The 15,765-nt window shown below is 34.8% G+C and overlaps 3 protein-coding genes across 3 annotated transcripts; all 3 read left to right on the forward strand.

Moving 5' to 3' along the window:
* Positions 1 to 6,034: 6,034 nt before the first annotated feature.
* LOC25494872 (glutathione S-transferase T3) lies at positions 6,035 to 6,949 on the forward strand. The gene has a single exon (XM_039834738.1). It carries the CDS (start codon positions 6,035 to 6,037, stop codon positions 6,947 to 6,949), a length of 915 nt encoding a protein of 304 aa, XP_039690672.1.
* A 766-nt stretch (positions 6,950 to 7,715) lies between these two features.
* On the forward strand, positions 7,716 to 8,897 carry LOC112421755 (uncharacterized). Its single transcript, XM_024783323.2, has one exon. It carries the CDS (start codon positions 7,815 to 7,817, stop codon positions 8,889 to 8,891), a length of 1,077 nt encoding a protein of 358 aa, XP_024639091.2. The 5' UTR covers positions 7,716 to 7,814; the 3' UTR covers positions 8,892 to 8,897.
* A 3,032-nt stretch (positions 8,898 to 11,929) lies between these two features.
* LOC11435352 (protein OPI10 homolog) lies at positions 11,930 to 13,061 on the forward strand. Its single transcript, XM_003616150.4, has 2 exons — positions 11,930 to 12,218; positions 12,312 to 13,061. Exons 1-2 carry the CDS (start codon positions 12,116 to 12,118, stop codon positions 12,779 to 12,781), a joined length of 573 nt encoding a protein of 190 aa, XP_003616198.1. The 5' UTR covers positions 11,930 to 12,115; the 3' UTR covers positions 12,782 to 13,061.
* Positions 13,062 to 15,765: the final 2,704 nt, after the last annotated feature.

A 15,765-nucleotide genomic window follows, 5' to 3' on the forward strand; every position in this document is an offset into this window, starting at 1 on the left:
TTTAACTGGAATATCTTATGACCTTTTGTGACCAGTTTTACATAACTACTTGAAGATGTGTGAATGAGATATGATATGAATAATATGATAATTATCATGTGACGTTGAATGATGCTAATATTGATGATTATAGTGATAATGTGATGATGACTCTTATTTGTTTTATGACTGGAATGTTGTATGGATGTAATTTCTTGATAATGCAAATGTTGTGGAGATGATCAATATATTTGGAAGTTGTCCTTTATATTGTTGTGAAAGTTGGAGGTGATTGCATTGTTGAGTCCTTACTTGTATGTCCATGCATCATAGTCATGTTGAGTCTTGTAGTTGTAAAAGGGTTGAGCTCTTTTACTTCGGAGATTATGTAAGACGGGTGTGAAATCTTACATACGATGTTTTTGTTGCATCGAAGGTGACGACCTTGAGGTGATTCGGTACCACATGCATTTATGCGTCATGTTTAGGGACATAGAATTTTGTTGCAAGAGTCCTAAATGTGGAATAATTGACACACTTGTGGTCGTGAGTGATTGATTGTGATATCTGAATTTATCATTATGTATTATTGTTGAGGTTGATTATTCATGGCAATTATCTGGAATTTGAATTGTTTATTCATGTTTAACTGCTATGTGGATTATGATGATGTAATACTTACCCACTGTGGTTTGACCGCCTATACCTGTCTGTATGGATGGGTAGACGTTGTGCAAGATTAGTTGCTCCAGTGAGTTGGTTGATGCTTGATGGATACCAGGAGCTATCTCCGATATCGGTGTAGTTGAGTCTAGGATGACTCTGATCTAGGTGTCTGTTAGATTTCCTAGATTTATCTGTTTGAATTTTATTCATATTTGGAGATTGCCCATTTTTCGGGACTTGGAGAACTTTCATGATTATGTATTTTTGATGTCATGACATGTATGCTGGATTTATATGGTTTATATATCCGCTGCGACTATTGAGATTTTTATGCATGCATGTGAATTTGAATTTTGTATGATGACGCAGCGTCTATTTCTTGAATTTTGTATGATGATGTAGCGTCTATTTCTTGAGTATATGTATTATTCGCATGTTTTATCGCTTTAATAGAAATAAGGTGTTACAGTCATTCAGTTGATCTTACAACTTATATGTTGTATCATGATAGAAATTTCATGTTTGTTGGACTTTCTGCTGCATCTAAAACATGGAATGAAAGCTATAAACTTGATAGCTGAAAGTTTAGTTTGGAAAAGTCTGAAATACGCATCTTGTTACTCATGATTACAATAGTTGTAATTGGAACGGTTGTGGTAGGTGTTCTCTTGATCTTTATACATGCAAGATGCAGGTCTTGAATTTTAGGGTTGTTTGCAATTGGAGGATCAGTTGGAGTTGGAGCGCTGATGAACTCATTCAGTAGTTTGGATATCTCGCAGGATTGAACTCTTGGTCCGTAGTTGAAAACTAGCATTTGTTTTATGCATTTCAATTTTCAGTTGCTTGAATTGGAGAATGATTTTAAATTAGAATCCTATCTATAAAATATGATGTCATTATAAATTGATGAATTTCAAATTCCGTATAAGTATGTTGCAACTGATAAGCCTGAAAATGGTATAAGTTATGTGAAAAATATATGATGTGTATGTTGATACCCTTCTTTGGCACGATTAGAAGTGTGTTGTTTTTCTTTTAAAGTTACTCCCTTTTTTGTTTAACTTAGAAAAATACATGTGAGTGTTTGAGAGAGCTTATGGAAATTAACTTGTAAAAAGTCCATAAGTTGGTTTCAACTTATTCTCAAAACACTCAAAGGTTTCGACTTATTTCCAAACACATAGCTTATATAAAAATAATTTGACTTTATTTTATCTTTTGTTATAGAAACAACTTAACCATGAGATCAAATACAAATACTATCTTGATGTTCTTTTAAGATATAAAATACAATCATTAAAACGGTATTGTAGCAATTTTCTTTTAAGTAATGCAAAAATAAATTAAAATTTATCCTTTATGGAATATGTATGTGATAAGCAACATTTAGTAGCAAAAATTGGACTCTTAACAAACAAACTCCAGCCCTATAAGATTTACCAAGAAAAGAGAAATGATGTAGTCTCTCACGACTTATAAAGGTGGTGGTTGTGAGAAATCAAATGTCAAAAGGATATTTGGGAAAATATGGAGAGAAAGCGTTAAAATAAAGTATGTATATTTTGTTGGTTCTTTGTGGACAATCTATTTTGGCTGCACACCATTGTGGGTCCCACAACAACACAAAAGGAAAATCAGAGAATCAGAGAAGACAAACCTATTTATTGCAATCAGTTGTTGGCTACTACATTTGGTGGTGGTGGTGGTAGTATATCAATCAAAAGAGATTCTTTCCCTAATTGTTGTACAAATATTGTTTCGAGGTTGATCTTGGCTATTATAATTGATTGGTTCAATAATTTCTTCGAATTAATTCTACCAAACCAAATCATACTACTTCATAATTATACATATGTCCTAGATTTTGAGAGTTTAATTTCTCTGGAGTGTTATTATAAGTAATTTAAATTGGATGAAAAATACATTAGACTAGTTATTTATATGGATGTAGTTTTAAGGAACATCTGACACAGAATATGTCGGAGTTTGTTTAGAAATGGTCGTGGTAATTTAATATATGAGGTAGTCTTATACATATGAAAAAAATGTTGTACGGTGTATGGATGCATCATGCATGCATGCATGGGGAGAGAGAGAGAGAGGGTATTGTATTTGGTTGTATTGGCCTCGTGCATCATCAGATTCATTGCTCTAGCTACCCGTACGTGTGAATCATTGTAATTCATATATGTTTGTTCAATTCATATGTCCATATGACTGTATGATACTAGTCTAAAACCCGTGCGCAAAGCACGGGTGTAAATAATAATTGTTAAAATTTATGATTATTTCAACAGATACCTTGTCTGACCATTCCAACAAAATATACAAATACAAGGCTTACACAAAACTTCAATCAAGATCAATGATCGAATAAAAGAGAACTACACATAATTAATAACCCAAAAAGGGCAAATCAAAACAATAAACAGGCAACCACAAGAAACATATGCAAAATAATCATTTTTTTTAGGAACAAAATAATCAACCATTCACGCTACACAAACATGTAGAATTAAACTAAATTCGTCGACAAAATAACCCGGTCTTCATCACCCAACCAACCACATCTCACGAATGCCTTTATCCCAAGCAAACACGATAAACTCTCAAAGATCAAACATTCACAGGTCTTCGACAAAAACCTTATTCCGTAACGCATCCAAATACTTCAGACCTATTCAAGAAAATAATCAAAAAACAAAATTAATTAAATTATCAGGATAAAAAACATATATCATAAAATATCAACATCCACAAATATTAGCTACTAAGCACACTTCGTCAGAGAAACAAACACAATCATACAATATATATAGCCCTGTACAGATAAACACTTACATTCTGATCAACCAACACCAACTCCACCGAGCTTAACAAATTTCCACATCCTAACCACCAGAACAACAAATTTCCAGGAATACCAGAAACAACAACAGACGGCTTATCCATAACCATCGCGACCAACACAAAACAAATACAACTTTAACCACTCAACAAACCAAGCAAAGAGAGTCCAAAACGATGAGCAACAAAGCAGAAGGTGTGTGGCTTTTATAGTAAACGAACAAGAAGAACTGCTTGTACATGCAACAGTGTCTCATAAATGCAATAACTATTAAAAAACGTATTAAAAATAACTCAAGCCGTATAAGGACAAAACAATAGTACAATGCAAATAAAAACTAAACAACCCAAGTACAATTAAAGGCTTGTACATCAACATGTCAAAAGAATATCAACTATCCAACGGTGCAAAAAAAATCAATGGGATACCACAATCTCCATCCCAAACCTATTGCACGCAACATCTCTATAGACCCCAAAACCTACTATGTTTAACCTCACCAAGCAACTACACACTTAAAATATGCCCAATGCGGAAAGCCTACTATATAATTTTCTATATAAAGGCGAAGATAATATAATTTATTCGCGTTTGAACAGTTGGATTTTATTAACACTGTGGTTAAGATTATTGATATCCGGATGGTGGATACTACGTGTGTGTGTGTGTGTGTATATATACTATTTTTTTTACTATTATTTCTCGATTTCTCTAATATGTATGGGGTTCGTGGTTTTGTTCGATTTTAAAAAAGGATTCAATCTAACTCGAGCGATGGATAGAAAACTACATTCAAAAACATCTAATATATTTCGATTTTGCACAGTCTTTTATTTTTTAGATTAGATAGCAATTTTATTTTGAGTGGTTATACATGAACCATCCTATGTGGCTACCACTCTTTGTACACCTTTCACATGTCTAAGAAAAATATAAATAATCTTATGAAAGTGCCAGCTCATAAAAGAAGACAAAAAAAAATTAAGTCCCAACCCTTGCTTCTCTAAAAACAGATCTCTCTTCTCTCTCCCAACCGCCATCCACTGCCACCGCCGCAAACTCCGACCACCCCTCCGCCCCAACTCCGATTTCAACAACTCAACTCTCTCTTTCTTCCCCTACTCACCCCCGCCGCCCCTAGCTTGGTGTGGAACTGATTTTAGAGGATGGAGGAACTCTTTGAAGCTGATCGTAGAGGATGGTGGAGTTTTGATGAATGTCTTGCCCAGAATGACATACCTTGATAATCACAGGGACCTTGACATGTAGCATATGGGTCATTAGTTTTTTTTTTTTTGTTTTTTTGAAAGGGTATGGGTCATTAGTTTTATGTCATAGTTTTGGTGTTTCAAGTTAAATTTTAAGTTTTTTTTTTTTGGTTTATGGTGAAATTTAGAGAATTGTAATGAAGCACAATCCCTCATAAAAGCCTCAAATTTTATTTATTTTTCAATCAAACTATGCGTGGTTAAATGATTGTAGATTTGAATTTTTTTATGAAAACTGCAGATTTCAATTTTTCTTATAAAAATTACATACTGTGTTTAGTTTGAGTTTGTGTATGTCAGTGTGTTCCCCATAGAAGCAACTGCAATATTTCATTGATTTCTTTGGAGGAGAATAAATGACGAAGAAGATTGTTTCACCACTTTTGTATGATTTACTATAGTTATCAAACCCATTACACAGAGGTGTGATATGAAGGAAAGAGGATGGAAAGAGAAAGTGGGAAGAACTGGTGGATAAGAGTTTGAGAAAGTGGAAGGGAGGTGAGGATTGTTTCCAAAGGGAGTGAGAGAACTGGTGGTGGTTCCTTAGACCAACTACAATGAGGGTGTTGAAAGCCATATTCAACAAGCAAACCATTGGAGAGGGGGGTGTTGAAAGTGAGCTGGAGGAAAGAGATGATGAATACATTCAATAGGTTGAATCCTGACGCCGGAAGCCACGTGGCGCGCTCGGATTGGGCTTTTTTTGGCGCGTGCGTTACACGCGCCGACAAGGCGCGTCTGTGACAGAGGGACGCGGAGAGAGAAACTGTTTTGGATAGATGCCGCCACGCGTCGCTTTCTGGTTGGCTGGCCTGGATTTTTATCTTCTTAATACTTTGGACTCAATTATTTCATTGCAAATAATTTTTTTTATTTTTTATTTTTTCACCAAAATTCGTGATTTTTTTTTCTCTATAAATAGAGACTTGGATCATTTGATTTGGACACAGAAAAAAAAACCATAATTTTCACTCTCTTAATCTTATTATTAGCATTTCTTTTGAAGTTTTAGTCTTTAATTAGTGAAATGGATCCCACTAACAATCAATCCAACACCCAAAATTCTTCTGATTACCCTTTTAGCTACCAAAATCAATTTCCCAACTCACATCCTCAAAACCCAAATCAATTTCCCAACCAACATCCTCAAAACCCAAATCAATTCCCCAACCAAAATCCTCAAAACATGTCTAATTTTGGTTTTGCCTCAAATTTCAATCACCCATCCTTTGTTCCAAACAACTTTAATCCATATTTTAGATCTATGATGGGATATTCATCTCAAACACCCCCATTTAATGGTTATATGCCAATGGTGAATGAAAATTTTCAGAGTGTTGGTGAATATCCTGATTTTTCATCACAAATAAATCGTGGTGGAATGACACGAGATAATGAAGTTGCTCCAACTCCAGAGGATACAACTCCAAAGAGCAAGAGAAACCAACAACCATCATGGAACACTGAACAAAATTTGGTGTTAATTAGTGGGTGGATAAAATATGGAACATGCAGTGTTGTCGGAAGAAACCAGACAAGTGAATCATATTGGGGTAAAATTGCTGAGTATTGTAATGAGCATTGCTCATTCGATTCTCCGCGCGATATAGTTGCATGCCGAAACCGTTTTAATTATATGAACAAATTAATAAATAAATGGGTTGGTGCTTATGATAGCGCTAAGCGTATGCAAGGAAGCGGTTGGTCGGAAGATGATGTTTTCAAAAAAGCTCAAGAATTATATGGATGTGGGAAGAATGTTCAATTTACTTTAATGGAAGAATGGCGCGCTCTCCGAGATCAACCACGGTATGGTAGTCAAGTGGGAGGAAATGTTGACTCAGGAAGTAGTGGATCTAAGAGATCTTACGAGGACTCTGTAGGATCTAGTGCTCGTCCAATGGATAGGGATGCAGCTAAAAAAAAAGGTAAGAAGAAAAGCAAGGGCGAGACATTGGAGAAGGTGGAAAAGGAATGGGTTCAATTCAAAGAATTAAAAGAGCAAGAGATTGAACAATTGAAAGAGTTAACTTTGGTGAAACAACAGAAAAACAAGTTGCTGCAAGAAAAGACTCAAGCTAAAAAAATGAAAATGTATCTAAAGTTAAGGGACGAAGAGCATCTCGATGACCGGAAGAATGAGCTGTTGGGGAAGTTGGAGCGTGAGCTGTTTGAAAATTAATTTTAATCAAATATTTGTTTGTATTCAGTCAACATTATCAGTGTTGTCTAGTCCCGACTATTTGCTTTAATATTTGTCAGTGTTGTCTAGTCCGTAGTGTTTGCTTTAATAATTATCAGAGTGTTGTCTAGTCCGTAGTGTTTGCTTTAATAATTATCAGAGTGTTGTCTAGTCGTCACTGTTTGCTTTAATAATTATCAGAGTGTTGTCTACTCGTCACTGTTTGCTTTAATAATTATCAGAGTGTTGTCTACTCGTCACTGTTTGCTTTAATAATTATCAGAGTGTTGTCTAGTCGTCACTGTTTGCTTTAATAATTATCAGAGTGTTGTCTAGTCGTCACTGTTTGCTTTAATAATTATCAGAGTGTTGTCTACTCGTCACTGTTTGCTTTAATAATTATCAGAGTGTTGTCTACTCGTCACTGTTTGCTTTAATAATTATCAGAGTGTTGTCTAGTCGTCACTGTTTGCTTTAATAATTATCAGTGTTTGCTTTAATACAATACAATAACTTATTTCGAATCCGTCAGTGTCCACCACACAATGTACTTATATATAGGGACTCATGTCTACTTCCAATATCACAAATCTCATTCCTATCTATTTCCAATATCACAAATCTCATTCCTATCTATTTCCAATATCACCAAAGACTATCAATGGATCCTTTTGATATCGAAGCCTACAAACAAAAACGTGATATTGAAGACACTTATATCGTCAACCGATTTATTCAGCGTCGAAAAGAATTAGAGGAAGGTAGTGGATCTCGTAGTAGAAAATATTTAAATAGAGATCATGCAGCGGCAAACCAAAGACTCATTGACGACTACTTTGCCAATGAGCCTACATATGACGATGCAATGTTTCGTCGTCGGTACCGGATGCAAAAGCATGTTTTCCTTCGAATCGTTGGAGACCTTTCAATTACTGATAACTACTTCACCCAGCGAGTTGATGCCGCCAACAAAGAAGGTATATCACCGTTAGCAAAATGTACCACAGCAATGCGAATGTTAGCATATGGCGTGGCAGCAGATGCGGTCGATGAATACATCAAAATAGGAGGTACTACAGCATTGGAGTGCTTACGTAGATTCTGTAAAGGAATCATACGATTGTATGAGGAAGTGTACCTGAGAGCACCAAACCAAGATGACCTTCAAAGAATACTACATGTTAGTGAAATGCGGGGGTTCCCAGGGATGATCGGGAGTATTGACTGCATGCACTGGGAGTGGAAAAATTGTCCTAAAGCATGGGAAGGTCAATTCACCAGGGGGGATAAGGGAACCACCACAGTTATTCTTGAAGCAGTTGCATCTCATGATCTATGGATCTGGCATGCCTTTTTTGGATGTCCAGGAACGTTGAACGATATCAATGTTCTAGACCGGTCACCGGTGTTTGATGATGTGGAACAGGGAAAGGCTCCACGGGTGAATTTCTTTGTGAATCAACGTCCCTATAATATGGCATACTATCTAGCTGATGGTATCTACCCTTCTTATCCAACTTTCGTCAAATCAATTAGACTTCCTCAAAGTGAACCTGATAAGTTATTCGCAAAACATCAGGAGAGCTGTCGGAAGGACATCGAACGTGCTTTTGGAGTGCTTCAAGCTCGATTTAAAATCATCCGTGAACCAGCTCGCTTGTGGGACATAGCCGATTTGGGTATCATCATGAGGTCATGCATCATATTGCATAATATGATTGTTGAGGATGAACGAGATACATATGCTCAACGTTGGACCGATTTTGAGCAATCCGAGGGAAGTGGATCTAGTACAGCACAACCATACTCGACCGAGGTGTTACCCACTTTTGCAAATCATGTGCGTGCTAGATCCGAGTTGCGTGATCCAAATGTTCATCACGAATTGCAAGCAGATCTAGTGAAGCACATATGGACAAAGTTTGGAATGTTTCACGATTGAAGATGATTTGTATCGAACTAAGTAAATTACTTGTGTGTTGTGTGTTGTGTGCTTGTTTGTTGTCTTGCATTTTAAGCTATTTGTGTGACCCGTTCTTAGTTTGTTGTATTGCATTTTATTTATGTTAAGAAAATAAAAATAAATAATTTAAATAAATTTTGTTTTTACAAAAAAAAAAAATTGTTAAGTGTTTCTTCATTTTAATTTAATTATAATCGATAATTGTAATTTTATGTAATTATAAAAACAAAAATATAAAATTAAATAAGAATAAGAAATAAAAGGTGGTGGGGTAGGGTGTTGAATAAAAAACCATTGGAGAGGTAAAAATTGAATGGGTGTTGAATTAAGAGAGAGAAAATGATGTGGAGTGTTGGGAATTGAAAAAGTGGGTGTTGAAGGTTATTGAATGTATTTTACCATTGTAAATGGTCTTAGAGAGGGGGAAACGCGTAGAAGGGTAAATTAGAAAGAGAAAAAAAAAGGTGTGAAAATACTATAAAGTCCATGCCACATAGGAGTGGTACAACAGTGGTACAAGAAAAAGGGTGTCCATGTCTAATTACCCTTTTATTTTATACTATTGGTTTGGATGTGAACACTCATAACAACAACTAAAATAATTTTCTCTACTATAATACTCTCGTAAAAAATACCGATGTGAAATGGGAGAAATAGTTGAATGATTGTTTACTTACTTATATAGCATGGATGTATTCATAGTATTAAGAATGAAAAGTATTCAACATTTTTAGTATAAACAAGAACAAACTAGATATTGCCTCCACTCCTTAAGATTTATAGATCCGTCATGACTATGTATTTTTTGGGGTTCTATTTTGTCATCAAACTAGTTACAAACCGGTGCTTCGCACGGGTTGAATAACGTATCTTGTAAAAAAATTGTTTCAAAGAAAAAATGAGTAAATTAAGAAATATTGCACAAACATTAGAAATATTTCAAAATAAAGAAAGGAGTGGACCATTGAGGTGGAAAGGTTATAATTGAAGTTTCAAAATAATCCATACAATCATATAAATCAGCTAGACAGAACGAAGAACTAACAATATGATATCCAGAGCTGTGAAAAGCCGACTTAAGTTTATGAGATTTAGGACTTCAATAACTAAAATTTGAGTACCATATCATGAGTCATGAGTTTACACATTTACGAACTAAAAACCGAAGGATTGTGATTTCACTTATCCTAACTAAAAACAATATACTTTACTCAACATCAAGAGAAAAGGATTGTTATTCAGTCATACTATGTTTATTTATCACTGATAAAAATACTCTGCTATGTACAATAAAGCATATATAAAACAACAATAACCTTTTAGGTGATTCAAAAAAAATGGCATCGTAAATCATTCTCTCTTTTTAAAACTATGATTAGATGTTTTCCAACCTCAGCCACACTTGTCCCATGCATTTTACAGAATATAACTAATCTTAGGAGTAGGATACTCTCAAATTAGTAATAGCATAAACTTTAGCATCAAAATATAACTTTTACAAATGTTAAAGAATGGCATTTTCCATGTGAAAAGTATTAGACGACTGCAATAATCCAAACTGCACTCTAGCTAGCCAATAGCACCTATTGCAACATCATATCTTCTTCATTAGTGTGTAAATTTTGCTTTGACGAAGATTCAAGTATGTATTCAACAATTAATCAATAAATCCATACAAAGACAAATAAAACATTCTTTAAGAAGCACAAAAAAGTAGTAATAATAGGGGAAAAAAAGGAAAAAAAATGTGATCTTGATTTACTTGCAAATAAGGCCTTTATGTTGTTATTTAAAGTTGTGCCATTATAAAACCAAGTATAAATCAAAATGTCTTGCTTTTATGGCAAACCCCTGGAACCAAATTCATTTCGAGAGATTAGCAATATGGTGTGTGTGTGTGTGACCAAATTCATCAAGGTCATGGCACACACTGTCATGTGGTGTGTGTGAAAACAATATGACGGCCATACATTTCTGCAGCAAAGACACTTTTAAACTCATGTGAATAATATGCCTCACAAATAAAAAACTTGATCAAAAGAACTAAAAACTTGACACTGAGATAATAATATATAAAAATAAACTCACAAAACAAAACTTAATCACTTGAAATGGAATGAGGTTCATTCTTCCCCTGAAAATATCTAATTTAGTTCGATGAATATTTGCATGGCCGGCGTAGAGGGAAGAAATGGGAGAGCCAGAGGAAACCTATATAAATAACAGGAACTTGTGGCTGCAGTTATGAACGAATTAGCTCCTTGGTGATGGATCAATCTATGCATTTTAAAACTCTTTCTTATATTTTCAGCAGTATGCTAATTTTTGCAAAATTTTGATGTTTTATTACTGATTTTATACTAAAGTTTTCTGATAAATGTAAAAGGGTTGGCTTTAAATATTTACAGTCGACATTCTGATTTTTCACAATGCGCTTGAGACCTTATAGCAGAGGAAAGAAGCACACTTACATAAACATTGAAATTTTTTTAGCAGTGAAAGCGGGTGAAAGTATGTCCCAAAGTTTACCATTGATTGCATACTTTGACTCTACGGAACAATGCGTCTATTAGGGTGTATTTGGTTCTGAGAAGAGAGAAATAGGTGAGAGAGAGTGTGAAGAACTAAATATCATATTTATGTTCTAAAGTTACTTTTTACGGACTTACAATTGTCTCATAAGATTTAAGAACACTCACTTATTTTTATGTCAATGCATTGGGTTCTTAACTTATTTTACTCACGATAAGAGAAATAATGTTAGATGGAACTTATCATAAGCTTTCTCCAAATCTAGCTTGTAGATGGTACTTCGTTTTTGCTCTTAGACTTTTGCATCTTATAACTTCAGTTCCTTTTGCATCTTAAAATATTTGTCTCCTTAAACCTAATTTAGGATGCAAGGAGTTCCATAGGTGAAGCCACCTAGAGTGCTTGACAATGCTGACAAAATTCATCTATGAATTTCCTCTAAATTGTGGCTGTGACGACTTCCAAACCAAAAGTTAGATTCTACTTTCTTCCCATAATAACAAACACGAAAAGACATATCTATCCCTACATTGCATCCAGATTCTTCTAGTATCTTCTTTTCCCTCTTTTCACCCATAAGAACAAAACCCTTATAACAACAACAAACAACTCCTCACACAAACAAAACAAAGACACACAACTTCACTTCACAACACAATCTATCTAAAAAAATGTTCGGAGTAGTTTTCCCAAACCGCAGTTTCCCAATGGACATCTCAACTTTCTCTCAAATCGACACTTTCCATTGGATCCTCGACATGAACACATTCGTCGGTAAGTTCTTTCACTAACACTGACACGACATCAACACATGTGATTACATTCATTTAATTTATTTTTCTGTGCTAACAACACCCCTCTATCTAGGTGAAGCATACGACCAAGTCACTGAAATCTGCATCTTCCTTCTCAACAACTTCACTCTCCCACCAGACAAAGCCCTCGCAGTCTACGTTCAATCACCGGGCTCCCCATTCGTCTTCTGCGGCGCTGTCACCATCGCTCGTCCCTCCGCTGTCTTATCCCTCCTCTGGCCGGAGCCCGGCTCCGGCGCGATACAACCACAACTGACTGCTGATGCGGTGCCAATTTCCGCAAAAATCGGTGTTTCCGTGGAGGATCTGGCGTCATTAAATTCAATTGATGTTGCTGGTGAGAAGAGGATTGAAAGATTGGCGATGAAAGTTGGTGAGAATTTGTTTAATTTTATGCAGAGTTTTTGTGGTGTTGATGGTTCGAAATTGATTGTTCCGATGGATATTTTGGATCGCTGGTTTAAGAAGTTTCAAGAAAGGGCTAAGCGTGATCCTGAATACTTGAAGGGTTTCGCTTTGTAAGTTTAAAAGTTAGTTTTTTTAATTTGATTTTTGTCTTAATGTTGAAAAATTTAAATTATGATAGAGAGAATAGAAGATAGAAGGTGGTTTCTCTTATGTTGATGTAGTTTTAATCTAGATGTTTTTCTTTGAATGGAGAATCAAGGTTTTTGATTCATCGTGTTGTGTTATGTATTGAATATAACAATGAGGGAAGAGTTTGTAGGTAAATGAAAAAATGTAGTTCTTATTTTCAATTTCTATTTTGTTAATTTAAATTTAAGGTAGCTGTTTATTGTTTTGTGAGTGAGTATAGTGTATGTTTGGTTCCCGCTTTTGGACAAGCCAAAATTGATTCTAGGTATAAAATTGATTTTAACATGTTTTGTTGTTTTTTAGTAGAAGTGATTTTGCTGCAGAATTGATTTTACTTGAAGTTAAGATTTATATCTTTTGATTCTACAAATGATTTTTACATTCAAATTTATTGCTCGAGTTACTTTTACATGAATGTATCCAAATATACACTTAGAACTGTTGACACTGTTCCAGTATTACTGATCTTGACAGTCCCATCTAAATCAATGACACATGTTGTTTAGAACTTAGTTGGTGAACGTGTAATTTTAGCTGTTTGATCTTGAAATAATGACTGAGATTGTTTACTGCATGGTTCTGTTATAATAGTGAATCTAAATTTTTAGGACAGTGCTTTATGTTGTTGATGAATTAGGGACGGCTAATAGGTAATATTTTTAATGCTTGTTGATGATGGTGCTAATTTATAGTTTTAACTAGGGAGGGAAAAGGCTAAAAAGAATATTTTTGGTCATGGTACATAAACATATAATGCAAGGGTTAGTTATCTGAGTAGGATCTTTTCTATTTCTTTTTCAAAAGAGAACTCAATTGCTATAGTTTATGAGCTGTAAAGCCACTCATTTCTACAGCTGATGACACAATTAAACCTTTATGCACCTCTTCATTTATATGTAGAAAGTCTTTATCCAGTTATACAGCTTAGGTCTTAGAAGTTCTTCTTACTTTGAACATCTCTCCCCCCACTTAAAACATTTTGATTTGGGTGGTGAAAACAGAATGTTGTTAAAAAATTAGTTGAATCCAGAAGCAAATGTTGGGTCTATTGTTGAATGATTGACTAGAGTTTGCACCATGCTGCAGTGTTAGGAGTCTCATAGGAGCATCTAGTATTTAACTTCCTAAGGTTTGGCTTTGGCCAAGTACAATTGATGTTTCATGGCATGAGGTAGCTAAAGGTTGGTGTCTCTAGTTAGTAATGCCTATATATAGCTCTTTTGGCATTTCATATGCGTTCTTATTCTTCAGACAATTTCTGTTATCGGTGTCCATATCCTAAAGAATTACAAATATTTGTGGACTGGTGTTATGGATGCATATGCCTATTATTGAAGTTTCAAGAAAGGGCTAAGCGTGATCCTGAATACTTGAAGGGTTTTGCTTTGTAAGTTAACAAGTTAGTTCTTTTTATTTATTTTTTTGTCTCAATGTTGAAAAATTGAAATTATGATAAAGAACAGAAAGTGGTTTCTCTTATGTTGATTTAGTTTTAATCTAGATGTGTATATTTTATTGGAGAATCAAGGTTTGATTTTGATTCATGGTGTTGTGTTACGAATTGAAGATAACAATGAGGGAAGAGTTTGTAGGTAAATGAAGAATATAACAATGAGGGAAGAGTTTGTAGGTAAATGAAAAATGTAGTTCTTATTTTCATTTTCTTAATTTGAATTTAAAGTAGTTGTTTATGGTTTTGTGACTGAGTTCTATTTTGTGTTAACCCTTTGAGTCTTGAGGGCCTCGGCGCCGCCTGATAATCGGCAGTTCGGCCGGGAGGTAAGTAAACTCTGGCCGAGAAGTATTCTACCTTAAAATTGAACTTACGAATGTAGTAGATACTGTTCCAATATCCTAGAGTTGTTGGTTTAGAGTTAAGGGCATGGAGGGTAACTAATTAGTGTTTGAAGTGTGGAACAAGGAAATAGATTTGATGTGCATACAATTACTGATTTTGACTGTCTGATTTAAATCAATGACACATGTTGTTTAGAACTGAGTTGGTGATCGTGTAATTTGAGCCGTCTGATCTCAAAATAATGGCCAAAATTGTTTACTGCCTGCTTCTGTTATAACAGGAGTCTAAATTTGTAGGACAATGTTTTATGCTGTTGGTGAATCAGTGATGTTTAATGCATGTTGATAGAATGATAGTGGTGCTAACTGCTAAATCATGTTCTAGTTTTTATTTTGAGGGAAAAAGTACTATATATATTTTTTGGTTATGGTACTGAAACATATGATGCAAGTTTCAGTTAACTGAGTAGATATTCTTTTACAGCTTTGTTGACATGGGTGTTAGTATTTCTCTCTCTCTCTCTCTCCCTCTCCCTCTTGAGAACATTTTGATTTGGTTGGTGAAAAGAAAATGTTGTTAGGTTATTGTTGTGAGGTTGATGAATGATTGGCTAGATTCTGCAGCATGCTGCAGTGTTAGGAGGCTCAGAAGAGTATCGTAGTTGTTAAAAGGTTTAGGTTAAACATGCAGGACTGGTTTTTGTGTTTGATAAGGTTTGGCCAAGTTCAATTGATGTTTCGTGGCATGAGGTAGCTAAAGGATGGTGGTGTCTCTAGTTGGCAATGCATTCTTTTAGAATTTCACTTATAAATGGAATCAAAATATGCATTCTTAACTTCTCATTCTTAAGACAATTTTTGTTACGTTATGGGTGTCCATATCCTAAAGAATTACAAATATTTGTGGATTGGTGTGTTATATATCAGTACCATTGTTGAAAGATGGCGTAAAAACTTGGCAAATGTGAATCAATACCCTGATTAGGAAACTAAAATGTTGATGTTGATGAGTGTACAGATCAATATTGTTATGATGCACCATTTAAGATCAATTTCAATCACATGTGGACCTGAAATGGCAAGTTAAAATCAATAGATCAATAATCACACAA

The sequence above is a fragment of the Medicago truncatula genome, chromosome 5, assembly GCF_003473485.1.
Source record: "Medicago truncatula cultivar Jemalong A17 chromosome 5, MtrunA17r5.0-ANR, whole genome shotgun sequence".
Classification (NCBI taxonomy): Eukaryota; Viridiplantae; Streptophyta; class Magnoliopsida; order Fabales; family Fabaceae; genus Medicago; species Medicago truncatula.